Here is a 27803-nt window from a genome sequence, read left to right on the forward strand (position 1 = left end):
AGCAAAATTATGTATTTGCTAGATTTTAATGATCAGAATAAAACTCCCACACACGTTGTTTCACTCTTGAACCAGTCAAAGGTTTCTTAAGGAAGGCTTAAAAAATATCAATTCCCAAATGAAGGGATATTTAACCTTCAACTGTTGGATTCCTCCAATTAACCATCACGAATCTTTCATCCCCAAAAGTACTTGAGCTCCTTTCAAATCACTTCCTACTCAGACTCTACTCAGTATAGATAAACAGAAGTCAAGTTGATAGTGGGCCAGAAAATTCAAAGAATCTGATAAAGCAGTACTCAAAATCGTTGTTCGGAGGTGGCCACCTGGCGATCAGGGCTGTAACTTGCCTAAAAGGGCAAGAAATGACCGAGTAGCGGACCTCACCCCAGATCCACAGGTTATCACACAACATGCACCGACAATAACAGTACAGTTACGCACGCCAAGTCCACCTGCGCAGTTTGCGCGTCTAAAAGTCGCGCCAAACCCCCTGTCTGCGGCGACAGCCTACGGAAACGTGCGCTGCGCCGTGACGTCAGAGCAAGATGGCTGCTTCCTGAAGCTATACCTACATGTCCTAAAATTTTGCGCGTCGCTTGTGTCAGGTTTAAAGTCAGACAGATTCTGCCTTTCTCCAACTATGTTCCCGCTCCGAGGTTGTGGTCGCCGGATTGCGGCTTCTTTCACTAAACGACAGTTTCCGTTGACCCGGTTCAGCGGTGACAGCGCTGCGCCCTCGACCCCCCACTTCGACGTGGTCGTCATCGGCGGAGGACACGCCGGGACCGAGGCTGCCGCCGCTGCAGCTCGGTGCGGCTCCCGGACTCTGCTACTCACGCACCGCGTGGACACGATCGGTGAGGAGCTTGGGTGGAGTGGAGCTTTGCGTAGGACGCAAGCTGCAAATATAATCCCCTTCTCTCTCTCCCATGCTTGATGTGGGCACCCTACTCCCTCTCCTAAGGATAGTGAGAATCCTGGTGTCTGGTTTTAGCTGATTTGTGTCTCTCAGAATCAGGCGGGCCCCTGGCAGGAATTTTCTGTGGAGCACGGATTATGCTTCTGTTGACAAAACTGGTTGCTTGGGGGATGGTTTTTCATTCCCCAAGGAGAGTGCTCAACATTGATAATTACATTTTCTTTGAGAAAAAGCTTTCAGCAATTTAAAAAGATGAGGATTTCTTTGCACTTGACTTTCACAGATGTAAATTTTATGAATAGGTTTATAATATAGTACAATAACTCAATACAGTACCTGGAAGTTGTCTAGTTTAGCGATATAATAAAGTGGTGGAATTTCAGTAATTTGCTCCTGGGGTTTTAGGTTTTTGTTTTGTTTTTCCTTCTGTGTATGAGAAGACTCATTTCTGGGGATAAAAGTTTGAAAAAATGTCTGAAATTAGTGGGATTTAAAGATATTTGAAAAATTAACTGATATGTAATGGAAGTTAAAAGCAGAGTCATTTCCTGACTGGGTAGCTCCATTGGTTAAAGTATCTTCCTGATACGCCAAAGTTGCAGGTTCAGTCCCAGGTCGGCACATATAAGAATCAACCAATGAATGTATACAAGTAAATAAATAGAACAACAAATCCATCTCTCTGTCCCTCTTCTCCCTCTCCCTGTCTTCCTCATCTCTTCCCTCTCTCTCCCTCCCTCACTCTCTCTAAAATCAATAAATTAAAAAAATTTAAAGCTAGGTCATTTTCAGGAGTAGCATTATCTATAACAGGGATGGTCTAGGAGCCAGAAACATAATTTAAATATGTGAAGCTAGATGGATATAAAACAACCTGGAGTAGTGGGAACAGTGGGGAACTGGAAAATACACTCCCATTCATTGTTTTGTTTGTTTTTTAAAAAAGCCTTATGTGTACTGAGCAAAACATCACAGGCATACCAGTGGGTTATCACCTCTAACCTAAACATACCTTCCTTCTCTAAGATAAGAAGAGGATTACTTAAGAGTGGTACAGAGTAATAGGATAATCATACTTGGTGATAGTCCACATTTCTGTATATTTATACTTTCGTTACTTATTTATTAATGAATAATTCAGATGATGTAGGTGTGATCAAGTTATTGTATGTGGTATTTTTTAATCAAAAAGACTTGTCTGAAATATTTTTAGTTGATAAGATATGAGAGAGAGGGAAATGTGTTGAGTGGTATAAAAAACACAAGATTGGACCTGAGTCACTAATTGGGAATGAATTACATTATTCTCACTACTGATTTTTGGTATTTCTTTAATAAAACAGTTTAACATATATGAAAGAATAGGTTGACTTAGAAACTCAGGAGTGCAAATTGGTTGCTGTCATGTAAACTCAATAGATAGTTTGAGTTTATGCTTATTGATTCACTATTATGCTTATTGATTCTACACACAGCGTTTGGAACACTTTTCTAAGATACTCATGTAAGGCTCTTGCGTGAATAGTGTTATTTTACACATTTGTGAAAATAATTGTAAGAATTTTTAAATATGCTGGTGAAGGAAAATTACAATTTAAAATAAAGGTTAAAACAAAAACAAAGAAATTATGTGATTTTTTTAAAAAGTAAAGCTCAGAAGCAAAGAATATTTTACACTGACCTGGGAAGTAAATTAAAACAGTTATTAGTAAATGTTAGTTATTGCTTACTCTAGCCCAGACACTGCGCTAATTGCTTTATATACACCATCTCATTTTACAACTAACAGGTTCTTACTCAATTAGTTTAAATAAAAAGGAGAGTTTCTTTTCTAACAGACATCTGCAGGGAGATCAGCTCTGAGGTTTGTTAACTCGGCACTGTCACAATGTCCAAAGATTCCATTCCTGCCACATCGCCATTATGCCACTCTTCACATGTCTTCACTCTGGGTATCCTCACAATTGCAGAATGACTGTGGTAGTTCCAGGTGTTACATCCAGATATGACACCTTTCAGCAGAAGAAGGGATATTTCCCCTCTTGTCACTTTAAAGAGGAGAGAAAAACAACAACAAAAGCCTTCCCAGAGACTACCCCACCACCCACCAGCTTAACCCCTCATGACTTATTTCCTGCCATTAAACCAGACACTGGCAAGTAGGAGTAGGATTCCTGTATTTCCATCAGTAAAGATTTACCCTTAAACTGAGTTTAGGTCACAACACCTAAACACAAAACCTCTTAAAGAAGAGTGTTAAATAAAATTGTGATTATGTACCAAAGGAAGAAGGGAAATAATCTCTACAGCTATCACCCCTGTTTTTAGAGGAGACAAACAGAGGTACTAAAAATTAGATAACTTGCCAAAATCACAGAGGTTGTAAGTGGTAGATCTGGGAATTGAACCAGATCCTTCCCTCACTCCCAACTCGTGCTCCTAATCCCAGAACTATTCAGCCTCCCTGTGGAACCATAACAGTTTTTGGAGGGCTTGATGGTGGCTGCCGTGGACACACAGCTGTTGACAGAGCTTTCCTACCTGCCCAAAACCTTTGAGGTAACCACATGAGTTTAGACCTCCAAATAAAACTAGGGGAATTTAAAGAAAAGATACGAAATATGGTCTCTACTTTGAGGAAGCTTAATCATTTAATTATTTCTGCAAAAAAGAAAGCAGATGACAGGGAAGATACAATTGATTATAACAGTGAACCAGTGTCAAGGGACTTCTTTTTTTTAAAGATACTATTTATTTATTTTTATAAAGGGGAAGAGAGAGGGAGAGAAACATCGATGTGCAAGAGATGCATCGATTGTCTCTCGTGGGACTTCTTAAAAGTATGCTTCATTTGGAAAGCTTTCATGAGGTAAGGATTTCAAAAACACTTTTTAAAGGAAAAGGAAACCTAATGAAATAGTGAAAATATGCACCAAGGAAAAGATTGAGAGGAAACTATAGGCAGTAGTTTGTCTTCCAGAATGTCTTCCAGAATAACTCTTTCATCCCATTAGGACTTTGAAATTTTTAGTGTTTCAAGTTTTTAATTTTTTTGTCACATGAGATGACTCTAGTTACTTGTACAGACATTTCCCTATTAAATACTCATTATTGCAAGGTGCTGATATATTTATTTTGTCCGTTTTCTTTAGGTCAGATGTCTTGTAATCCTTCCTTTGGTGGCATTGGAAAGGGGCATTTAATGAGGGAAGTGGATGCTTTGGACGGCCTGTGCTCCCGAATCTGTGACCAGTCTGGAGTACACTACAAAGTATTAAACCGGCGTAAGGGGCCAGCTGTTTGGGGTCTGAGAGCTCAGATTGATAGGAAACTTTATAAACAGAATATGCAGGTAAGAATAGGGCACAAAAACCATAGAGATTGATTGTGGTGATTGATCTGTTGTTTCAACTTGCTTTCTCTTTTCACAGAAAGAAATCCTAAATACACCACTGCTCACTGTTCAGGAGGGAGCTGTAGAGGATCTTATTCTCGCAGAGCCAGAACCTGAGCCCACTGGGAAATGCCGGGTCAGGGGTGTTGTTTTGCGTATGTACTAGTCCTGCACCATAATAACGACATCAGTCTCCATGCAAGCAATTCATTTTAGAGCAGACTATGGAGAAGTTTGACCTGTTCTAGGAAATGTGTTTTCATTGATGAGGGAAATCGTATAAAAAAATCATAATTCTCATTTCATTTTGGCCTCTGAAAGCTTAGTTAAATTATGGGCTCATCTGTACATGTGTAGAAGCACATCACCTGCATGACTGTGTCTTTTTCTCTTGGTTTTTCTGTTTTACTTTTCATTTTTCCTAGTTCTTTCTGATGATGCTTTAACCAACTGAGCTACTCAGCTAGAGCTAATGATTGATTTTTGAAGTTTCCTTTTGATCTATGTATGATTTTCTCCAGATTTCTTTATTTTCTTTCTTTATTTGGGCTTGTTGCTTTCATGTACATGCCTTTCTTCAAGTGTCTGGGGAACTTTGGTTGTCTCTTTAGAACTTTCAAACTGAGGCACTAACATACTGGAATTGGAAGGCTTGTGAGCGCACAGTTAATTTGATTGCTTGGCTGACTCTCTACTATGGTGACTAGGGATCGCCCAGGACTGTTTTGTTGGGGAGCTTCCAAACTTCAGTGTCTCTTAGTTCTCAGAATGCCAGCTGGCAATCTGGGAACAAAATGGTGAAAGGAGCTATGATGGAGAATCTCATCATTTAAAATACAGATCTTGACTTCATTTTCCTGTTATAAAGTTAACTTGTATTATAGATTTGTTAATTTTTTTGAATGGGGAATACATATACATGCTAAACAGTTTAAAGGGGACACAAGGTAGTCTCACTCTCTCATCTTGTCCCCCAGCCAAGCAGTTTTCCTCTTCAGGAGCATTCCGAGTTCCTTGTGTAGTCGTTCTGTCTGTGCATCTATGTGTCTTCATACGTGTGTGTGTTTCACATAGCAACATATTGTACACACTGTTCTGCACTTTTATTTTAACCACAGTCTGTGTTTGCTATTTGGGAGCTATGTTTATTTTTTAAATACTTGTGTTTTTGTTGTGGTTATTACCTTAATAACTGTGATTTTATATAGTATGCTTAATCTTCTTTTTCTTCTGTCAGTGAACAGTTACTAAATTAGTTTTATATTCATTTTCTTTTTTCTCTGTCTCCTGTCCCCTTCAGATTTAATGATTATATTATCTGTAGACTTTTGTAACTTTGTTTATGCTTTTCTTACTTAATTTCATATCTTTAAATGCTATTTTTATCCTGTCTACATTTTACATGCTCAATAATATAATTTTTTATTATAGTGCAGTGTACATAAAATAAAATTTGCCACTTTCGCCATTTTAAGGGTACCCTTGTGTGCCATCTACAATGCTGTTTAAGTACGTCTACAATGCTGTACAACTCTCACCACTGTCCATTTCCAGAACTTTCTAAACCTAAACTGAAACTCTGTGCCCATTAAACAGCAACTCCCCATGACCCACAGAATACACCTAAATTTTCCTTAAGGAAATGCTGTCTGCAGATACAAATTTTTGTGTAGATTTCAACTATTTCTTCTAATCTCAGCCCCAACTTCGTTCCTCCATTCCTCAGTTCTCATGTTCCGTCCCCCAGTTTCTGGGTCTTTGTGGGACAGATAGTCCACCAACGAACATTAGTCCATTGGTGTCTGCTCTTCAGATTCTCGATTTCCATCTTCTCCCCTGTCCTACATCAGTTATCACCCTTTCAAACACTTCTGTCTTCCAAAAATATTTTGTAGTGTCTCATCTTTTAACAAGTTCTCACCCACTCATCGTCCTTGTGGTTTTATACCTTTTTTGCCCCTTTATTTTATTTTCTTGGAGTTTGAAGAGGGTGAAGGGATCATGTGAGATGGTCTATCAGATTTAACCAGAAGTCTAATGTTAATTAATTTTCAAAATTGACTGATGTAATCATTTTCAGTGCTGGTATAGTTTTAGGAACATGTGAGTTGGTGATAGCACGTTATGTTCTCCCTCCCAGCTTTCTTGGATGCTAGAGATTGATAAAATATAGGCCTTTTACTCGTGTAAAGTTATCTCAAGTTTCTAAAGAAAAAGTTTTTCTGTAGTTGTAGTGTAAAATAGTTACATTCTAGTTTGATCCATGTAATAATTAAGATTAGAAACAGGATTTCTAATTAGAACAGGATTTTTACTCTTTTCTGTTCTTTAGTGGATGGAAGCAAAGTACATGCGGACAGCGTGATTCTGACTACTGGGACATTTCTGAGAGGCATGATTGTAATTGGATTGGAGACACATCCAGCGGGACGTTTAGGGGATCAGCCTTCCATAGGCTTGGCTCAGACCCTAGAGAAGTTGGGATTTGTGGTGGGAAGATTGAAGACTGGGACTCCACCCCGGATTGCTAAAGAGTCGATTAATTTCAGCATTCTAAACAAGCAGACACCAGATAACCCTCCCAAACCATTTAGCTTTATTAATGAAACTGTGTGGATTAAGGTAAATTAACTTGTGAAAATCTGTCTTTACAGCTCAATATTGGCTACATACAGAAGGATATAGCCTAAGCCTCCCTTCTTTCCTTAATTTCCTTCCTTCCTTCCTTCCTCCCTTCCTTCCTTCCTTCCTTCCTTCCTTCCTTCCTTCCTTCCTTCCTTCCCCCCCTCCCCCCCTCCCTCCCTGCCTCTCTCCCTCCCTCCCTCTGTCCCTCCCTCCCCCAAGTCCTCCTTTCTAAGTAACAATTCACTTTACATTACTGTTAACTTAGGGTTAAAAATAAATGATCTTTAAAAGGACTAGCTAATTTGGCTGATTGGGTCATTTTACCATATGCTCTTAAATTTCATTACTTCAGTAACTTTGCCTATTTATACTTGGGGAAACAATCTCAGACCTACAGAAAATCGCAATACAATTAAAACAGTCTCCTATAAAGCATTGAAGTTCATCCATCATTAATATTTGACCATATTTCTATCTCTCTCTAGTTTTATATATAGTATAAAGGAGTAGTATAAACATTTTTTCTTCTTTTTTGTCAGAAACATTTGAGAGGAAGTTGCAAAGATCATGACCCTTTACCCCTAAATACTTCTGTCTGTATCTCAGCTAAGCACAAAACATCCTCTTACATAACCTCAGTGCAGTCATGAATTCAGGAATTTAACTTGGATACAATAGTGTTATCTAATATAAAGTCCATGGCCCATTTCGCTGATTGTCCCAATGTTGTCCTTGATAGCAACCTTTTCTTTTCCCATCTAGGATCATATATGGCATTCAATTATCATTTCTTTTTAATCTGAAACAGTTTTTGTCTTTCATGATACTGAATTTTTTTAAGAATACAGGTTACTTTTGCCTATCTTTTGAGTATTTAAAAAATATATTGTGTTTTTAGAATTAAGGACTAATAATTTAAGGTTCTGGTTTTTTGTGTTAGTTATCCTAATGAGTGGCTTCAAATATTGTTTTTTTTTTAAGTCACTTTTATATTTTTGCTTTGGGAAAATGTAGATTGTGATGGTATTTTCTTGGTATGTACATTTTTAAACTTTTATTTAAAAATTTTTAAGTTTACAGAAAGTAGAAGACATAGTGTAGTGAATCTCTGTGTGTCCCATCATCCAGCTTCGACAAATAACATTTTTTGGCATTCTGGTGTTACCTTTGCTCAACACTTTCTTCTTCATGAGTATAAGCAACAGCCCAAGACATCACACCATTTCACATATAAATACTTTGGTATATGTCTTTAACAGATAAAAACTTTGTAAATAATAACCACAATACCATTATCACACCCAATGAAACATAATTTCTTAACATCATCCACTACTTAGTGTTTTAGTATTTTTTACAGTTGTTTTAAACTATTTATTTAAAATGTTTACATTTATTTTATATGTTTCTTTACAGTTGTTTTCTTTAAACTGGGTATCGAATTAGGTTCATACATTGTGCTAGATGCTATACCTTTGTAATAGTTCCCCCTCTTTTATTTTATTTTTTGACATTTATATATGGAAGAAATAATCATTTGTTCTCTAGGTCCAACATTCTAGATTTGTCTAATTTCATCTCTCTGGTGCCTTAAACATGTTTCTCCAGCCTCTGTGTTTCTGTAAACTGGTAGATTTAGAGGCTTGCTTAAAAATTTAGGTTCAGAGGCTGAAATAGAGAACAAGGGGACAGTGACCAGAGGGGAGAGGGAAGGGAATTTAAGGGGGGAAAAGGGGAGGGATTTGGAGGAACAAATATGAAGGACACAGGGACGAGAACTAAGGGGGGTGGAAATGGGAGGGAGGTGGGGAGCACTGGGCTGGGGGGGCTGGGATGGGAGAAATAGACAAAAACTGTACTTGAAAAATAATAAAATTATTTAAAAAAATTAAAATGTAAATAAATTTAAAAAAATTTAGGTTCATCTTTTGGGTTCTTTTTGGCAAGAATGTTTCATAAGTAGTACTTGGCATTATGCATAGATTTAATTGCTATGAAAGTAAGTTCATATTTTGCATGCAATTTACTTGAATAAGAGGCAAGCTAGTAGAGAGGCAAAAGTGTTATAACTGAGTCATGTGTTTTAGCCAGAAGACCAGCTGCCATGTTACTTGACTCACACCAACCCTAGAGTGGACGAGATTGTCCTTGAGAACCTTCACCTAAATAGTCATGTTAAAGAAACTACGAGAGGACCTCGGTAAGGACAAAATATCACTGCTCAGTAACTTCAAGGAATGGTGCCAACCTCTTTTGTTTGTTTCATTGATTTTTTTTTTTATTTCCATGCCTTCTAGATACTGTCCCTCCATTGAATCAAAGGTTTTGCGTTTTCCAAACCGTGTACATCAGGTTTGGTTGGAACCTGAAGGAATAGATTCTGACCTCATTTACCCCCAAGGGTTATCTGTGACACTACCAGCTGAATTACAAGAGAAAATGATCACATGCATCAGAGGCTTGGAGAAAGCTAAAATGATCCAGCCAGGTATAGAGAATTACCCCTGCCCTTTAGCCTGAGTTCAATATTGCCTTAGCAGACAGTGAGGAGATACTAGCTACAGTCATGGTTGCTTATAGCCTCATGAGACAGAGCCCAACATCTGTGCATTTAAAATAGTCTTCATTTTTGCTCAGACTGGTGTGGCTCAGTGAATTGGGCATCCTCCTGCAAACCCAAGGGTTGCCTGTCAGGGCACATGCCTGGGTTGCGGGCCAAGTCCCTGTTTGGGGGCATGTAATGGGCAAGCAGTTGGTGTTTCTCTTGCAATTCAATGTTTCTCTCCCTCTCCTCCCTCCCATTCTCCTGTCTCTGAAAATAAATAAATAAAGTCTTTAAACAAATAAAAATAAAATAGTCTTCATCTTTGAAGGGCATTGAATGATAATCTTTGCATCTTTACCTCAAAGCAAATCCAGCCCTGTTTTTACTTACTACGTATCACTCATTCTTTGGTCAGGCTATGGCGTTCAGTATGATTACTTAGACCCCCGTCAGATCACTCCTTCTCTTGAGACTCACTTGGTGCAACGGCTCTTCTTCGCTGGACAGATAAATGGCACTACTGGTTATGAGGAAGCTGCAGCTCAAGTAAGAGTTTGTTCAGACATTAAACGGAAAGGGACTATAACTGGTGTTCCTCCTTCTAATGCCTGTATGATAATTATGTAGATCTTAGGTACAACTCATAATTAATAGGAGCTTCTGTTTCAGGGTATATGGAGATGGCTACTGTATGCGATAGGATTTAAAAAACACTTGTGGCTTTATTACTCTTTTAAAGTAATTATTGAAAATGATCACATATTCCTTTTAAGTGGGAAGTTATATTGTTTTACTTGTCAGTGGGAATAAGCTAGAAAAGTTTTGTAAGTGGGTTTTTATGTAAAAAATGGTATCCCATCTAGGCCTTTCAGGAATGTATTTTGAAAATAATGAATCATAGCATCGTAAAGTGGTACATTACCCATATTGTGTGTGTGTGTGTGTGTGTGTGTGTGTGTGTGTGTGTGTAATTATTCGTGTTTCTCAGTAAGGTTCAGATTTTCTGAGTCTTTTCTATCCCTTCTGGGCAGTGCCTGCTTTCTTACTGCCTCTTGCAGTTTCTTCCACACAGTGTTCTGAATAGGATAGCTCTTCGTTCAGTTCATAATGGCCTTTTAAACATTTCAGTCCTCTTGTAGGGTGTGATAGCTGGAATCAATGCAAGTCTTCGGGTCAGACGCAAGCCTCCTTTTGTCATTAGCCGAACGGAAGGCTACATAGGAGTCTTGATTGACGACCTCACCACACTGGGCACCAATGAACCGTACCGGATGTTTACCAGCCGCGCGGAGTTTCGTCTGTCACTGCGCCCTGACAATGCCGACAGCCGCCTCACGTTCCGAGGTGACTCTTCACTGAATCCGCCAACCAGGTTTACTCCTCTTTCCAACCCCTCTCACTACATTCTCTCAAACCTCTCTCATCATGCTCCCTCCTGCACGCTTTCAGGGTATGATGAAGCTGGTTGTGTGTCCCCACAAAGATATGAAAGGGCTTCTTGGATGAAGTCTTCTATACAAGAATGCATTTCCATGCTGAAATCCATTGAGTTTTCAAGTTCTAAATGGAAAAAGTTAATTCCAGAGGCGTCTATAAGTACGGATAAAAGTGTGCCTCTCAGGTATGCATTTTTAATATAAATCTTTCTCCCTTTTTATAGAAAAATGAGGTCATCTCAGAGACACAATTCTTTTTTTTAAAAAGATTTTATTTATTTATTTTTAGAGGGCAAGGGAAGGAGAGAAATATCAATGTATGGTTGCCTCTTGTATGTCCCTTGCTGGGAACTGGCCTGCAACCCAAGCATGTACCCTGACAGGGAATGGAACCGTGGTTGTTTGGTTCGCAGGCCCGCACTCAATCCACTGAGCTACACCCGCCAGGGCAAGAGACACAATTCTTATAGAATCCTTATCTACTCATTTTAAATGAAGCTTGCTTTTGGCTTCTTTTCAAATTCCTTTAGATGAAACTTATTTTTTTATTCAGTATGAAAAATATTTATGATTCTAAATTATTATTTTTTACTCTCTATACAATTTTTGTGGCTTCCATTGAGTTCTTCTGGCTTTGCTAAGATTTAGAGGGTGCAAACCAAGAAATATAGCTGCCTGCTTGCTTTCTTTTACAGGCGTGGAGCAGCCTGGGTGGTTGTACCTTGTGTGTGAGCTGTACAGCAAGGAAACTTCTTTGATTATGGAGAGTGTTGTAAATTTTTCGGGTATAATTGACATGTCCCTTGTTACATGTTAGGAGAGGGTCATCCTTGTTTTTATCACTCTGGTTATAGGGACTCTTAAAGGATGTTCCTAAGGACCTCGAATAAAAAGTTTGCCTATTTAACACTGATTTTTCCCAATGAAAAAAAGTAAGCCAGTAAGGAAAGGGGGTGGTTCTCAGGAGGTGTAAATAAATGATTATTGTAGCTTAAAAGTACCTGTGGGGCATTGATCTTGCAGCCCTGTTTCCAATATATATATTTTTTTCTTTTTCTAACCTTTATTTTCCTTGTGAGGGATTTTTGTGGACTCAAAGGTATATTCATTTTAATGCTGCTTATTCATATTTATTGTCTCTAATCTTTCCAAGGGCTGTCTCCTTCATTAACAGCCTGGCAAAACCTGTCCTTGTTCATCTTTCATCTCTACATGCTAGTGGTGTAAACAGTTTATTATTGTAATTCATTCCATTTTTCACCTAAATTTAGGAGGGTTCACATTATTTCAAACTTTGCATGAAGAATTTACAACATTATGTTTTGTTTTGATCAAATATTGCACTATTTCAAACTTACATAATTAGAATTTGCATTAAATGTGACTATATATATATATATATATATAGAGAGAGAGAGAGAGAGAGGAGGGGGGTCATGGTGAAAGCAGGGGAAGTGATTGTTTTCAACTCAGTTTAAAATGCTAATTGATCATTTAAAAATATGTAAAAGCCTACGACCAAAGCTACTTTAACCAGCAAGGCCGTCATTTAAAATCAAATGAGAAATAAGGAGCTTCTCAGACAAGAAAAAGCTAAAGGAGTTTGTTAACACCAAACCAGTATAGCAACACATGTTAAAGGGCTTCCTTTAAGAAGAAGAAGAGGGAAAAAAAAACTCCAGAGGAAAATAGTCTAACAATAAAAGGGGACTACATGCCTATCTATCAATAATCACCTTAAATGTAAATAGCTAAATGCTCCAACCAAAGACAGAGGGTAGCCGAGAACAAGAGCCACATATATGCTTCCCCTGAGAGACCCAGCTCAGATTGAAAGATACACACAGACTAAAAGTAAAGTGATAGAAAAAATTTCATGCAAATGTAAGTGGAAAAAAGCTGAAGTAGCAATACTTATTTAAAATAGACTTTAAAACCAAGGCTATAGTAAGAGACAAAGAATACTACATAGTGATAAGGGAACAATCCAACAAGAGGATATAACCCTAGTAAACATTTACACACCCAACATAGGAGCACATAAGTATGTAAAGCAAATCTCGATGGACATAAAGGGAGAGATCAGGAATACAGTCATAGTTGGGGATTTAACACCCCTTTGACTTCAGTGGATAGATCATCCAGACAAAAAATCAACAAGACAGTAGGCTTAAATGACACACTAAATCAAATGGATTTAATTGATACCTTCAGAGTATTTCATGCCAAACCTGCAAAATACGCTTTTCAAGTGCTCATGGAACATTTTCTAGGATCAACCACACATTTGGATACAAAACCAGTCTCAATAATTTTAAGAAGGTTGCAATCTCATCAAGTGTCTTCTCTCACCACAAAGTTGTGAAACAAGAAACACTGAATCACAAGAACACTGGAAAGCACAGACATGGAAGCTAAATAACATGTAATTAAACAATGAGTGGATCGACAGCTAGAGCAAGGAAGAAATCAGAAGATACTTTGAAACGTGAAAATGAAGACCCAACAATCTAAATCTGTAGGATACTGGGAAAACAATCCTAACAGGGAAATTCATAGTATTACAGGCTTATCTCATAAAATAAGGAAATACTCCAATGAATAATCTGACTTTACACTTAAAGGAACTTGAAAAAGAACAACAAACAAAGCCCAAAGTGAGAGGAAAGGAAATAATAAAGATCAAAGCAGAAATAATCAAATTAGAGCCTAAAAAATGATGCAAAAAAAGGTCAAAGAATCCAAGAGCTGGTTCCTTGAAAAGCTGAACAAGATTGACAACTTTTAACCAGACTCATTAAGAAAAAGAGATAGTGGACCCAAATAAATAAAATCAGAAATAAGGGAGGAGAAATAAACAACACCAAAGAAATAGAAAGGATTGTACGAAAATATGAATAACTATATGCCAACAGATTAGACAACCTGAATGAAATGGATCAATTTCTAGAAACATGCAACCTTCCAAACTAAATCAAGAAGAATCAGAGAATCTGAATAGACATTAATCCTAGTGAAATTGAAACAGTAATCAAGAAACTCCCAACCAACAAAAGCCCTGGACTGGATGACTTAGGTGAATTTTATCAAACATTCCAAGAAGAACTAACACTTCTCAAACTATTTCAAAAAATTAAAGAGAGGGGGAAGCTCCCAAGCTCATTTTCTGAGGTCAGCATTACCCTAATTCCAAAACCAGATAAAACACATTACAAAAAAAAGAAAATTACAGGCCGATATCCCCAATGAACAGACACTAAAATCCTCGACAAAATACAACAAACCAAATATAAAGTGCATCAAAAAAATCATATACCATGATCTACTGGGATTTATTCCAGGAATGCAGGATTAGTATAACATTCACAAATCAATGTGATTCACCACATGCACAAAATGAAGAATAAAAACCACGTATTCATATCAGTACATTCAGAAAAAGGAGGCATCCATTTATGATAAAAACTCTCAGCAAAGTGGGAATAGAGGGAACATACCTAAACACGAGAAAGTCCACATATGACAGATGCACTGCCAATACTCAACGGACAACAACTACAACTGTTCCCCTTCAGATCAGGAACAAGACAGGGATGTCCACTTTCACCTTTCTTGTTCAACATAGCACTGGAAGTCCTGGCCACAGCAATCAGACAAGAAGTAGAAATAAAAAGCACCCAAATTGGAAAGGAAGAAGTAAAATTATCTTTATTTGCAGATGACATGATACTGTACATAGAGAACCCCAAAGATTCCACCAAGAAATTACTAGAACTGACAAATGAATTCAACAAAGTAGTTACAAAATTAATATCCGGAAATCAGTTGTATTTTATATGTCAATAACAAACTAACAGAAAGGGAAATTAAGAAAACAATCCCATTCACAGTTGCTTAAAAAAGAATAAAATACCTAGGAATAAACCTAACCAAGGATGTACAAGACCCATTCTCAGAAAAAACTAAAAATATCTAAAAGAAGGCTTTCAGTTTTGTATTTTTACCAAACTTACCCCATGATAGCTATGTTGTTAAGGTGATTTTCTTTTTTAAAGTAATTTAGCCAAATGCTTTTCTTTTTAATTCAGGGTTTCCCTTTACGAGGAGGTAAGCAGGGTCCCAGTCCTCATATTTGATTTCAGCAGAATATAATTTATTTTTTCCTATTAAAATTTTTAATATTTTGATTACAGTTGGCATTCACTATATAAAACTAAAAGAATAGAACATTAGTAAAATACTTTGATTTTACTCTGTATATGCCAGGCTCTGTGCTAAGCACTGACAAGATGAACCAGACTTTAACCAGACTTTTAGCCATTTTAACCAGAGAGCTAGACAGGTGCGTGTGCACACTCATTTCCTGTCAGGATCATACAGAAACCCACTGGTAGGTTACTTAGCTCAGAAATTCTCTTGTCTTCTAGTGAAGTACGAGAACTTGTCCTTTCTGTGCCAGACCTATGTACTCTGAGGCTTACGCTTGATTCAAAGCATGTCTTGAAGTTTGGGCCTAGAGCAGCTCCAAGCCTTGTAAACAAATGATTTGCTATTTTTTTCTTTTTTAAAATAAATCAGATGGTCAAGGGCTTTTCTTCAAGGTCTCCATCCGCTAGATTCCAAGGTAACTCTTTTCTTAATTAGTCATTAGGAGGTGTGTTCCTCTGTGTTCTACCCTAAGCTCCAAAAGGGTAATGACCACCGTTACCCTTTTGGAGCTTAGGGTCCTATGATTTCTTTCTGTGTGTGTGTGTGTGTGTGTGTGTGTGTGTGTGTTTCTCTATTTTTCTTTTTTTAAAAAATAATTTTATTTACTTGTTTTTCAAATACAGTTTTTTGTCTATTTTTCCCATCCCAGCCCCCCCCTGCCCCGTGCTCCCCACCTCCCTCCCATTTCCACCCCCTTAGTTCTCATCCCTGTGTCCTTCATATTTGTTCCTCCAAATCCCTCCCCTTTTTCCCCCTTAAATTCCCTTCCCTCTCCCCTCTGGTCACTGTCCCCTTGTTCTCTATTTCAGTGTATGATTTCGATATAGATTATTTGATGAGGCCTCTGTAGTTAGTCAGGTTCCTTGTCGGGAGAGAATTTCTGGCCTTTCTTGGAGCCGGCTTTCTGAGGAAAAGATGAATCAAACATCTGTGAAGGGTGGGAATGCACGACTGTGATAACAGAATGGGCTAGAAAGAAGGTTGGTAGGAGGCCTGGAAAGACTCGGGACCCCTGGACGGGCAGATCTGACTTTCTGTTGACTTGATAGTAATTGGTTTAATTGGTTTTGGGTGGAGAGAATTTCTCAGAAAGGCAATCTACTAAAAGATCAAAGTAAATAAAAATGAAATGAATTCAGGCAGTAAATGTAGGGGAACTGTAGAAATCAGTGAGGCTTGTGAGAAGCAAACAAACAGGGAAAGTGCAGAATATTTTGTAGTCTTGGAGCAAGCAGGATAACTCCTTCGGCTGGTTCGCAGCACGCACAAGGATGACTCATTAATAGAGCATCCTAAGCTATGGCTTAGGTGTAAATTCTTAGGGAATTCAATGAAACCCTTGATATCAGAGGATATTCTGTACTTACAAGAAAGGACAACCTTTACCAGCAATTCATTTCTCATGAAAAAGGAAGGGAGTTGGGGAGAATCACACTCATCTCACTGAGGTTCTCCTGTGTTGCAGATGCTGCTGCATTTGTTCACTGTACTTGGAAAAAAATAGCTATTATTTATTCTGAGATTATTATTTCCAAGGAATTCTGTTTTTAATGTGTCTTATGTGATATGGACCCCTATGTTAATGAAAAGTTTGTGTATTTGCAGAGCTCTAGATGTTCTGAAATATGAGGAAGTTGACATGGAGTTACTGGCCAAGGCTGTTCCAGAGCCCTTGAGGAAGTACACTGACTGTAGAGAGCTGGCTGAAAGACTGAAAATAGAAGGTAGAAAATGCATTTTTGATTTAAGATGCCTATATACTCTCTTTACCATTTGTACAAATTATGAATGGACAGCAGCTCCATTAAGAGCTCTGTTTTGAGAGGAGCCATCATGACCACAGGACCAGCATAGGCTTACACTCTGCGCTAAGTGGGTTCCCAGGCTCCACCCCAAATGGACTGAGTGAGCATCTGCATTTTAACAAGATCCCCAGGTGTTTAGTGTGCACATGTCAAGTTTAGGAACTGCTACTGTAAAGCGCTCCTTTAAAAAAAACATTAATTTTTTTAACTTCCTTTTACAGTTTCCCTATATAGTGTTCTAATAATGGGAAAAACAATACTGTTTGGATTTCACAATGTATGGAATACTCTACCGCTAACAGCTACTTATTTTGCATCAGGAGAGAAATGCAGGGTCTATGCTGTACTTTGCAGCACGTGGTACAGTCTCCCACACTCCGGGTCAGTGTGTTGTCCACCAGAGCCACAGATGACTTTTGTAGTTTTACTGCATTTTCTAAAAGTTTTTCATTATAAAAAATTTAAAACATGAAAATATTGAGAATAATATCATTTTCTGTATTTTGATAGAGGATGTTTTTTCCTAGAGTGGAATATTATGTGGAGCAAAAGTCAGGGAACAGAATGAGGTGGGTAGAACAGGAGGAAAAGTTGGATGATGATGTGCTGTTTAAACAGGAAAGGACATTAAGTTCCTTGGGGCCTGGTGGAGGTGGTAAGAACGCTACATTCCTTCTAGCACTGGCATTTTCTGTTGGTTCCAGAGAGATCTGTCGCCTTACTGTGCTTTAGCCGCATTTACAGGTGCCCCAAATGGTGCCTGCCATCACACTGTGCAAGTTAACGAAAGTTGAGCAACGAACGGAAACCCACCTAGACTCTAGAATCACTCCTTCCAATGCCCAGACACTAGTAGGACACTAATGCATAAGAAGTAATGTTGACCTTTTATTTCAGTATCATGATTTCTCTATGAAATAGAAATTACTCTATTGAACATGTAGGATCTTAGCATCTGGGAAAGGTGACTAAATTCCATGTTTTAAACTTGGTTTATAATTTAATTTATCCAATAAATCACCAGTTCAGGTTAGAATAATCCAGAATAATTATCTTTAACGTGTTTGTAAATAAAGATGTTGATTTATATCCATGGTTTAAAAGAAGCCACACTAGGTTAAAATGTAGCGCATACCAGTAGTTTCCAAATCACTTCGCAGACCCTCTACTGGACAATAGGTTTCTAGAGGGCAGAAATCAGTTTCAGATTCTTTGTATTATCTCTCATGTATTGCTCTATACATACTTGAAAGATTACATAAATATACTTCTAACACACACACACATATATATTTTATTTCCTCATTTCTATTCCATGATCCCCTGCTGAGTCTATTCATGGTTCATAAATTTGTATTACAATTACAATTTGTGCTAAATTGTTGCATCACAATGTTGTATTAAGCGCTTTCCATGCGTTATTTCATTTCATACTTATAACCGTCCTGTGAAAGGTAGGTGTTAGTATCAGTACAGATAAGTGGTAACTTGCCTAAGAACACACGACTGGTGGGTGGCAGAGCTGGGATTGGAACCGAGCTTGTCTGACCTTAAGGCCTGTGCACGTCACAACTACCCTTTGTTGCCATAACGATCTTCAGAAGCTATGATGGTGAGCCCTTAAAGTTTCTAGATAAAGAAACTCAGGCCCAGAAGGATAATGACATGCCTGTAGTCAGAGGATTATTCACTGGTAGAGCCAGGTTCAGAGCTGAGATTTCCTGGCTGCCATTCAAGTGGCAGAGGCAGGTGCTACCACAACCTTCAGGGAAGACTTGCTTTCTTGAGCAGGACAGAACAATCTCCTCAATTCAGGTTTTAAAGTAGGTTTTGAGTTAATTTTTCTAAGAACAGAATGCTTTAATTATAAAATAATGGCTGAATTATCTTTTTAACTTTACTTCTGAATAAAATCTTAAATTACTTGAATTATGTATTATTATCTAAGAAGCTTTAAACTTTTAAAAATTATAGCTTATATGTTCATAATTCAGAAAACCTTTTTCTTGAAGAAACATCTGATCTTTAGAACTTAAAATTCAAACGCACAGCCTATTATGGGATGTTCCACCAAAATGCACACTGAAAAGGAATGCATTTTCTTTTACTGTTAATTTTCCAAATCTTTGAAATGGAAAGGACAGGCAGTGAACTACCAGGCAGCATGCTGCAGTTAGTATGTAAGACAGGCCCTCTCTTTTAGCTTCAGTTTCCTCATCTGCCAGAGAGAACCCGTACCTTACCTATGTCATGGTGTTGAGATTAGTGTTGAAGGAGATAATAATGTATGCAAAAGCTTTTTGTAAATTGTAAGAAGCTATAAAATGTAAGTTGTTGATATATTCTGAGTATCACAATGAATTTTGTTCACCAGCCACCTATGAATCAGTATTGTTCCATCAGCAGCAAGAAATACAGAACATCCAGCGAGATGAAGCTCTCCAGCTGCCAGCAGACCTAGATTATCTGACTCTCAGGGGTGTGTCTTTGTCCGCTGAAGTTCGGGAGAAGCTGCATTTCAGTCGCCCGCAGACGGTAAGGAAACAGGCAGCGGGGAGGAGCAGGTTATAAACTAAGAGCCAGTGCTTTAATTTTTTAAATCTGCAGTTACTATGGCCATATAATTAACGTGTTGTTCCATCATAGCAAACTTAACCTCTTATTTTGAGAATCTCTTTCTATAACAGATGTCAGTATATTTTTATGAAAGATGAAAAAGCTTAGTGTAAGCAAATAACCACAAGTCAAGAATTTGGTGTTTACAATTTGGTGGGTTTTTTTTTTTAAAGATTTATTTATTTTTAGAGAGAGGGGAAAGGAAGGAGAAAGAGAGGGAGAGAAACATCAGTGTATGGTTGCCTCTCGAATGTTCCCCATGGGGGACCTGGCCGGCAACCCAGGTATGTGCCCTGAGTGGGAATCAAACTGGCGACCCTCTGGTTTGCAGCCCATGTTCAATCCACTGAGCCACACCAGCCCAGGCAATTTGGTGGTTTTCAAATCACTATTTGGATCCCTGTCTAGAGTTTGATAGTATGGCCTTGGGAACTCCTAGGAGAAGGAGGAGAACCAAACAGTCCCCTCCATGCTTTAGCCTAAGTGTGTGTATGTGTACACATGTGTACATGTGTGAACACAAATCCATAAGCAGTGTGTAGTGTGAACTAATAAAATAGCTAAAGACTGATAGGCTGTATGTATTGAATCTAAGATGTACATTTTAACATCTCTGAAACTTATTTGTACCTTAAAAATTGATGGTCCCTCATTGTTTAATGAACAGTGTTTTTGTTTTTAGTAGTAGTTCATAAATCAAATGAGTATTTAACAAAAATATGGTTTGTAAAAATTTCTTTTAATGATTTTTAAAGGGAGGGGTGATTTCATCATATAATCTGTTGTTCTGAGGAGTAGGCATCATGGAGATCAGGCAAACAAACCTTAAACTTCAAGACCTCATGTGTCCTGTTCATCTTGGGTTACATTTTCATGGGTTGTCATAGGCTGCACAGCCCAGGGTCATGGCCAATAACCAAGTAGACCATTTACATTAATTAAAATTAAATAAAATTTAAAATTAAACTCTTCAGTCATTCTAGCCCCATTTCAGGAGCTGAGTAGTCACATGTGGCTTATGGTTACCATGTTCAACAGTGTAAATGTTACAGAAAATTTCCATCGCCACAGAAAATTCAGTGGGACGACACTGGTCATCCAGTGACCCCTCACTGACCCCTCACCCACAGTTGTAAAATACAAAAAACTCTCATGAATATCTGCTGCAGATTCATTTGTGGTGAAACTGACCTGAACTGGTATGTGGCTATTTAGTCCTTATGCCACTTAGAGTTAATATTCATATATTTCACTATAAAAATACAACACAAATATGTAATTATATGGTGCTGCCCAACACACTACTGGGGAGATTATGTTAGGGTTTCTTTTTTTTTTTTAGAGTTTATTTATTTATGTTTAGAAGGAGGAGAAAGGAGAGAGAAAGAGGGAGAGAAACATGGATCAGTTGCTTCTCATATATACCCCAACGGGGCACTGAACCTGCAGTCCAGGCATGTGTCCTGACTGGGAATCAAACAGGCAACCTTTCACTTTGCAGGACCATACCCAAGCAAGGGAGCCACACAGATCAGGGCTGTTTTGTTTTTTTTTTAAAGATTTTATTTACTTATTTTTTTTAGAGAGAGGGGAAGGGAAGGAGAAAGAGAAGGAGAGAAACATCAATGTGTGGTTGACTCTCACATGGGCCCCACTGAGTACCTGACCTGCAACCCAGACATGTGCCCTGACTGGGAATCGAACCAGCAACTCTTTGGTTTTCAGTTCCACACTTAATCCACTGAGTCACACAAGCCAGGGCACATCATTTTAATAAAAAGAAAAAGTAGACTCTAACATCTGTTAGTTATGTGATCTTGGACAAGTCACTGTAATTTCTCTAAGCCCCAGTTTTCCTATTTTTTTAAATGAAGATGTTAATAACAATCACATTTTCTTTGTAGAGTTATTTCAAAAACACATATAAGATAGCGGTTTTTAAGAAAATTTATAAATGATAATGTGCAGATTGTTACTGGGAGGAAAATGCTGACACAGCTCATTTTATGTTTTGGGGGGCTTTCGTTCTAGATTGGGGCCGCTAGCCGCATCCCTGGAGTGACACCTGCCGCTGTCATCAATCTGCTCAGATTTGTGAGGACCAATCAGCAGAGACCAGCAGCCATGACTGAGATGCCTAAAACTGGCCAATGCTTATGTGATACAGAGAAACTCAAAGAGCAACAGTTATAGCTTTCTATTCAAGGAAAACCTTTAGTTTATATAAGTGTATAGATAGGCGATAAATATTTCTATATAGCACCTGTTAAAATAACCTTATTGGTTATTACAGCTTTGCCATTAAGTTATGAAGAAGACAGATTATCATTGTGCTTTTTGTATATCTGAAAAAATAAACTCTTAATTTATACTCTTTGTCCTAGGTGCTCTAATACAATGAAGCTATTAATGTAAGTTTGTGCAAAGTTCATTAAAGAGAGATATAGTGGACCTAAAATAAAGCTGAGAAAAATGCTTGCAATTGGCTCCTTCATAAAGACTTTGTCCATTAAATACACCAAATTAAAAGTCTTACCTTTCAGTTTGTTTTGAAAGTTAGCAGTCTTCTGCTTGTTTATGCTAGGTCAGGAGGGGATTTCAGAGCCCTCAAAATTTTAGGACTAAAAATTTGAAGCTATACAAAATTATGCAGGGTCATTCAGCTAATTTCTAATATTGGAATATGGAGGGTGAAAGCTGACTTCTAAAATTTATGTACTTCTATAAGAAATCCTTACCAGTAATTGTCTTTGATTTTCATTAATTTGTATAGAATAGAAGGACTAGGTATCATGGTTTCCTATCATCCACAATGTGGAAAATTTCTTGGTAACCTGGTTAATGCAGAATAAAGTAAAGAAAGAATAAAGTAAAGGCAGTTATTTTATACAGTATTTTTTATTAAACTGTCATGGCCATGATTTTTTAACATTGAAGACAAATCTATAATAATTGGTGACTAGTGTTTTTGTGTTTTCAAGTCAGAACTGACAGAGAAATCAGAGCAGTGCTGGCGTTCCTCTTCTTCTCCAGGACTTGATGTGTAGATACAGGGTTAGGGTGGGATGACCAGCTGAGCCCTTTGGCTCCTTACGCAGCTCGGCCTTTCTGGAGAGACTACAGGATGAACACAGCCCAGTGGGCCAGAAGGCCCTGCTCCACCCCGGAAATGCCCACCAGATCCACCAGCCTAGAGATGCTTTCATGTGAGCTTCAGGCCAAAGCAGGTAACCGCGTTCTGAGAACCCGAAAGTCACTCTGACTATACCTCTAGGTGTTAAGCCTGATTATGAGTTAAGGGAGCCAGATATCTTGCTATAATTGTATATGGCCACTTGGATAGTGCTTTTTTCATGGATTTGTTTAATCTGACTTAAGTCTTTGCATAAAGCAGTCAAGTTCGATGGCAAATAAGTACTTGTAATGCTGGATTATTTAGCAGTGATGAATTCCTTTTGACACTTGATATTACTAATTTCAAAAAGTGGTAACTTTTAGTTATGGCAGAATTAGTTATCTGGGCAGAATTCTTACTGCAGAGACGATATTGATTACAGTAATGATTGTATTTTTTTCTGTAATGTTTTTATTATTCAATTACAGTTGTCCCCATTTTCTTCCCATTACTCTCCTCTGCTCTACCCACCACCCTGCATTGTATTTTTTTTAAAGGAGTTATATGGTAATTGGTTAGCACTAGAAAGGAAACCACTGTGTTTGAACGTGTTTTTCTGATTAAATACAAGAGTAACAGCAGTGAATGGAGTGCATATTGAATGGAATATAACAAAAATTTATTTTGAGGAAATAGAAAGTTCCTAAATGCTTTGACAGGTTCTTGACAGCTGCAGTTTGGGGCTAGTGACACTACACATATAATGAAATTTATGATTTGTAATGCAATTGCATTACAGTAGTAACTCACTGAAAAATGTTCAACAAGCCCTGGCTGGTGTGGCTCAGTACATTGAGTGCCAGCCTGTGAACCAAAGGGTTGCTGGTTCGATTCCCACTCAGGGCACATGCCTGGGTTGCAGGCCAGGTCTCCAGTAGCAGGCATGTGAGAGGCAACCACACACTGATGTTTCTTTCCCTGTCTTTCTCCCTTCCACTCGCTCTCAAAATAAAAATAAAATCTTTTCAAAAAAAGAAAAATGTTCAATGAAAAACATTGTTATATGTTCTGACACTTACTTTAGGATATAAAACCTCTTTAAATCTACAATTTAAAATAATACATTAACTTACACAAAATTACCTGACTTGAAAGAGTATGTTGACGCAGTCCACCTTCAGTCCACCTTCTGGTGCTGCTACCCAGAGTGGTACAGACTGGGTGCCCTAGGAAAAAGCTAAGAATGTAACCTCAGGCCTGTCACTTCATAGAAAGTCCCCAACAGGGACAGTACTCAGCCTCCAGCTAAAGTGGCCATGCTTGTGATTTCCTCAGGAAATCACACCACAGGCCTAGTAGTTATAAAAGCTAGGTCTAAAGTTCATTTCAACAGAAACACCAAAATAAAAAGAGGAAATGGCTAGGAAACAGCATTTGTGAAGTTACTTGGGGGAGGGAGGGAGAATGAAGATACGGACCTATGCTAAATTAAACCATCACGGCCTTGGATTAGAAAGTTTCCTTATAGCCAAGGGTTTGGATTTTAGTACTGATCATTTTAAAATATTTTGTCATTTTTTAGTTTCAGTCTACATTGGAATGGCCACGAGTTTTGCATTTCAGAAATACAAACTTTGAGAAGAATGCCCCATCTAAGAGAAGTGGTGGTAAATACCAGGAAAGCCACCAAAAACAACTGCAGAGGCTCCTTCGGGCCAGCAGAGCTGCTTGTGCTGGAAGGCTCGCAGTGAAGGTGAACCTCTCCCTGTAGGCTCCCTCCTCACAGCACTTCTAAAGTTGCACTTAACTTCATTCCACCTTAATTTTTAATACCTCTCTTACCCTAACTGCGTAATGAGATAAAAGCTTCTCGAGTGTAGGCAACGCCATGGTTGTGGACACTTAGGACATGCTTTTTCAGAGAATGAATATTCCTAAATGCAAGAGATGGTAAAACTAAAACAGCTGAATAAACAATAAAAGTATGACACAGATGCTAAGAACTACATGCTTTTGTATCTTCCCTTTTTCTCCATAGCTCTTCTGTCTTCAGACTCCACAGCTTCATTTCCTCCCTATCTTCACACACTGTCCCCGCTTTCCAAAGCTCCTAATATCATAGTGAAGCTTAGTTTTGTGATATTTATATATTTAATTTTATTTTACTTAAGCAGATTTTTAGTATTTCCAAACTTAAAAGCCAGATGAATGACGCAACAGAGTAAAAAGACAATTCATGGAATGGAAGAAAATATTTGCAAATCATATACCTGACAAGTACATACTATTTAGAATATATAAAAGACTCCTACAACTCAACCGAAAAAACAAAAACAAAAAACAATTTAAAAAGTGGGCAAAGGAGTGAATAGCTATTTCTCCAAAGAAGTTATATAAATGGCCAATAACACATGAAAAGATGCTCAATCATTGCTAGTCATTAGGAAAGTGTCAATCAAAACCACAGTGAGATGCCATCTCACACCTACAAGGATGGTCATTATCAAACAGCAAATAACGAGTGTTGGCGAAGCTGTGGAAAAATTGGAACCATTGTGTACTACTGGTGGAGATGTAAAGTGGTACATTTCCTATACAAAACAGTATGACAGTTCCCTCAAAAATCAGAATTCCTGCATGATCCAACAGTTCCACTCCTAGGTATAGACTCAAAAGGATTGAAATCAGGCTCTTGAAGACCCTTGAACAGGGACATATTCATAGTAGCATCGTTCACAATAGCCAAAAGGTGGGGAGCAAACTAATCCATGCAAATCTGTCCAACAACAGATGCATGGATTAAGAAAATAGATAAATGGAGTATTTTTCAGTCTTTAAAAGGAGGGGAAATCTGACACACATTGCAACAGGGATGAGCTTGGGGGGCATTTTGCTAAGTGAAATAAGGCACAAAAGGACAAATATTGGGCGATTTCATTTACAGGAGGTACCTGCGGTATCTAGTGCAGAAAGAGTGCTTGCCAGGAGTTGGGGGAGGAGGACTGGGGCTTCACTACTCAGCGGGTGCAGAGTTTGGTTTTGCCAGGTGGTAGGTGCTCTGGAGGAGGACGGTGCTGATGGCGGCACAGCAATGTGTGTGTGCTGGATGCAGTTCTTTGTTTAAAAATGGTTCAGCTGGTACGTTTTATGTTGTGTGTATTTTACCACAAGTTTTTTAAAGCCCAGTGAATGAATTTATATATATCACAGGGCTCGAAAACCCATTTGGCTTATTTATTGATAATTTATCCACCTCTTATTTCTCAAAATGTAGTTGACACATTTTAAAGAAAACAGAACAATTCAAAATTAAAGATCTGCTGAGTAAAAGACAGATTACACTTAAATATCCAATTCTAACTAAGAGCTGCCCTGACTGGTGTGGTCCAGTTGTTTGGACATCATCCCACAAATGGAAGGGTTGCCAGTTCGATTCCTGGCTGGGGCATGTTGGTCAGGGTGCTACAGCCAATGTTTCTCTTCCTCTCTCCTTTCCCCACTCTCTCGAAAAATAAATATTTATGTATTCTTAAATAAATATTATAAATATTTATTTAATATATTATTATACATATATTAGAGAGTGGGGAAAAGAGGCAGAAAGAGAGGTAGGGAAACATCAGTGTGAGAGAGAAACGTTGATCAGTTGCTTCTAGTATGAGCTCCACCGGGGACTGAACCCATAACCCAGGCATGGGCCTTGACTGGGAATCGAACTGGTGACCTTTCACTTCACAAGATGATAAATAAATGAATGAATGAATGAATGAATGAATGAATGAATGAATAAATACATAAAATAAAGTCAAAGTTCTAGCTGAGAGCTTCCTGGGTGTGATACAGTTCTGTCTCATCAAGCAGACCAGGAAAAAACTTTTCTATTACTAAAATCTAAAAGCAATTTATCACACAATCCCTTAGGGAAAATAGTGATTTTATAAAAGATGAAAGTAGCTACTACTGTTTGCTGTGTACCAGATAAGAAGAAATTGCTTTACGTGCATTATTGCACTTAACCTCATGATTGAACAAACTATGCCCCTTCTAGAGACAAGGCAGACAAGATTTGGAGATACTGAGTAACTTCTTATGATGAACACTGCTAGTTGTCTTCCCAGTAGTAATGTCTGTCCACTGGCCTCTGCCTTGCCAAAAGAGCCGTGATTTTGCCTGCTCCTTCCTGAAGCCCAGGAGCTAAATCTTCCTTTAACCCAGTCTTGTCCTTGCAGTCCTCCCAGAGTTTGGTCGAGGCCTGAGGCTGGTGTGAAACTGACCCAGTGAATTGTAAAGGGGGTCCTCGGTGGCTTCTTTGTCATTAAAAAGGCATCTCTCTTTCAGGTGATGAGAATGTTCTGAAATTACATTGTGGTGATGGTTTCACTTTTCTGTGTATGTACCAAACGCCATTGAATGGCACACTTTCAAAAGGGGAATTTTCTCATATGACATCTATCAATAAGCTGTTACTGATACTAAAAATAAAACTAAAGGAATGTATGATTGGCAAGCCCTTGAGCAATAATTCTTAAACCTGATTGGACATCAGAATTCCCAACAGCACTTATTAAAGTAAATGGCAAAGCATCATTGCAAACAATTCTGATTCAGTTGGCCCAGAAAGGTCTTGGCATCTGTGTTTAACAAGCTCCATAGGCTATTCCAATGCCCAGCCAACTGTGAGAACCACTAGCTTTCCTCAATATCCATGGTCTCAGCTGCTTTTGGCAGAAGCTAAATTGCAATTAATTTTACAGCGTTTGCTGGCTCAGGAACCTAGAAAATCAATAACCTGTATGTGCAGAAAACTGAACTTGCATTCTATTACAGAAATTGAAGTCTAATGAAAAGCCACTCCACATCCCAATGAGCAGACCAGATTTTTTTTAAATGTAAGCTTTGGGCCACTTGAATGCCTGCCTGGACAAGTATATACCAAAGCGTAAGTACTAGTCTCTGAAACTTGTTTCAGTAATTTATATATGCATCTTATTTCACCAATTTTAAGATCCATATAATTCCATATATTTTCATCTCTAAATTGGGATATGCCCTATAACCGTGTCCTAGTATCTTATGGTTATAATTGGTGGCATTTGTGTCTTCCAATTGCAAGTGTCCTAGATGCAATAAAATAGT

General features: G+C 38.2%; 1 protein-coding gene across 3 annotated transcripts; it reads left to right on the forward strand.

Annotated features, from left to right (window-relative positions):
- The first annotated feature begins 536 nt into the window (after positions 1-536).
- MTO1 (mitochondrial tRNA translation optimization 1) lies at positions 537-27651 on the forward strand. Of its 3 annotated transcripts, XR_008391364.1 has the most exons (14): positions 537-860; positions 4075-4274; positions 4354-4471; positions 6649-6938; positions 9029-9141; positions 9239-9429; positions 9902-10032; positions 10626-10830; positions 10936-11107; positions 16737-16855; positions 19311-19471; positions 21584-22779; positions 24250-24420; positions 27495-27651. XR_008391364.1 is itself a non-coding variant. In XM_053664054.1 (12 exons), exons 1-12 carry the CDS (start codon positions 644-646, stop codon positions 21743-21745), a joined length of 2079 nt encoding a protein of 692 aa, XP_053520029.1. In that variant the 5' UTR covers positions 537-643; the 3' UTR covers positions 21746-24223. The 3 variants fall into 3 exon arrangements, 1 of the variants encoding a protein (XP_053520029.1); XR_008391363.1 differs by lacking the exon at positions 27495-27651 and having other exon boundaries at positions 24250-24905; XM_053664054.1 differs by lacking the exons at positions 24250-24420; positions 27495-27651 and having other exon boundaries at positions 21584-24223.
- Positions 27652-27803: the final 152 nt, after the last annotated feature.

This window comes from Artibeus jamaicensis, unplaced genomic scaffold (genome assembly GCF_021234435.1).
Source record: "Artibeus jamaicensis isolate MK-2021 breed Jamaican fruit bat unplaced genomic scaffold, CSHL_Jam_final contig_1127, whole genome shotgun sequence".
Taxonomy (NCBI): Eukaryota; Metazoa; Chordata; class Mammalia; order Chiroptera; family Phyllostomidae; genus Artibeus; species Artibeus jamaicensis.

Excerpts from the sequence above, each read along its gene's own strand:
- MTO1 (XM_053664054.1), top strand. The coding sequence starts at position 644 with ATGTTCCCGCTCCGAGGTTGTGGTCGCCGGATTGCGGCTTCTTTCACT. Across the intron at positions 861-4,074 it reads GCACCGCGTGGACACGATCG|GTCAGATGTCTTGTAATCCT; the intron begins GTGAGGAGCTTG and ends CGTTTTCTTTAG. Across the intron at positions 6,939-9,028 it reads ATGAAACTGTGTGGATTAAG|CCAGAAGACCAGCTGCCATG; the intron begins GTAAATTAACTT and ends CATGTGTTTTAG.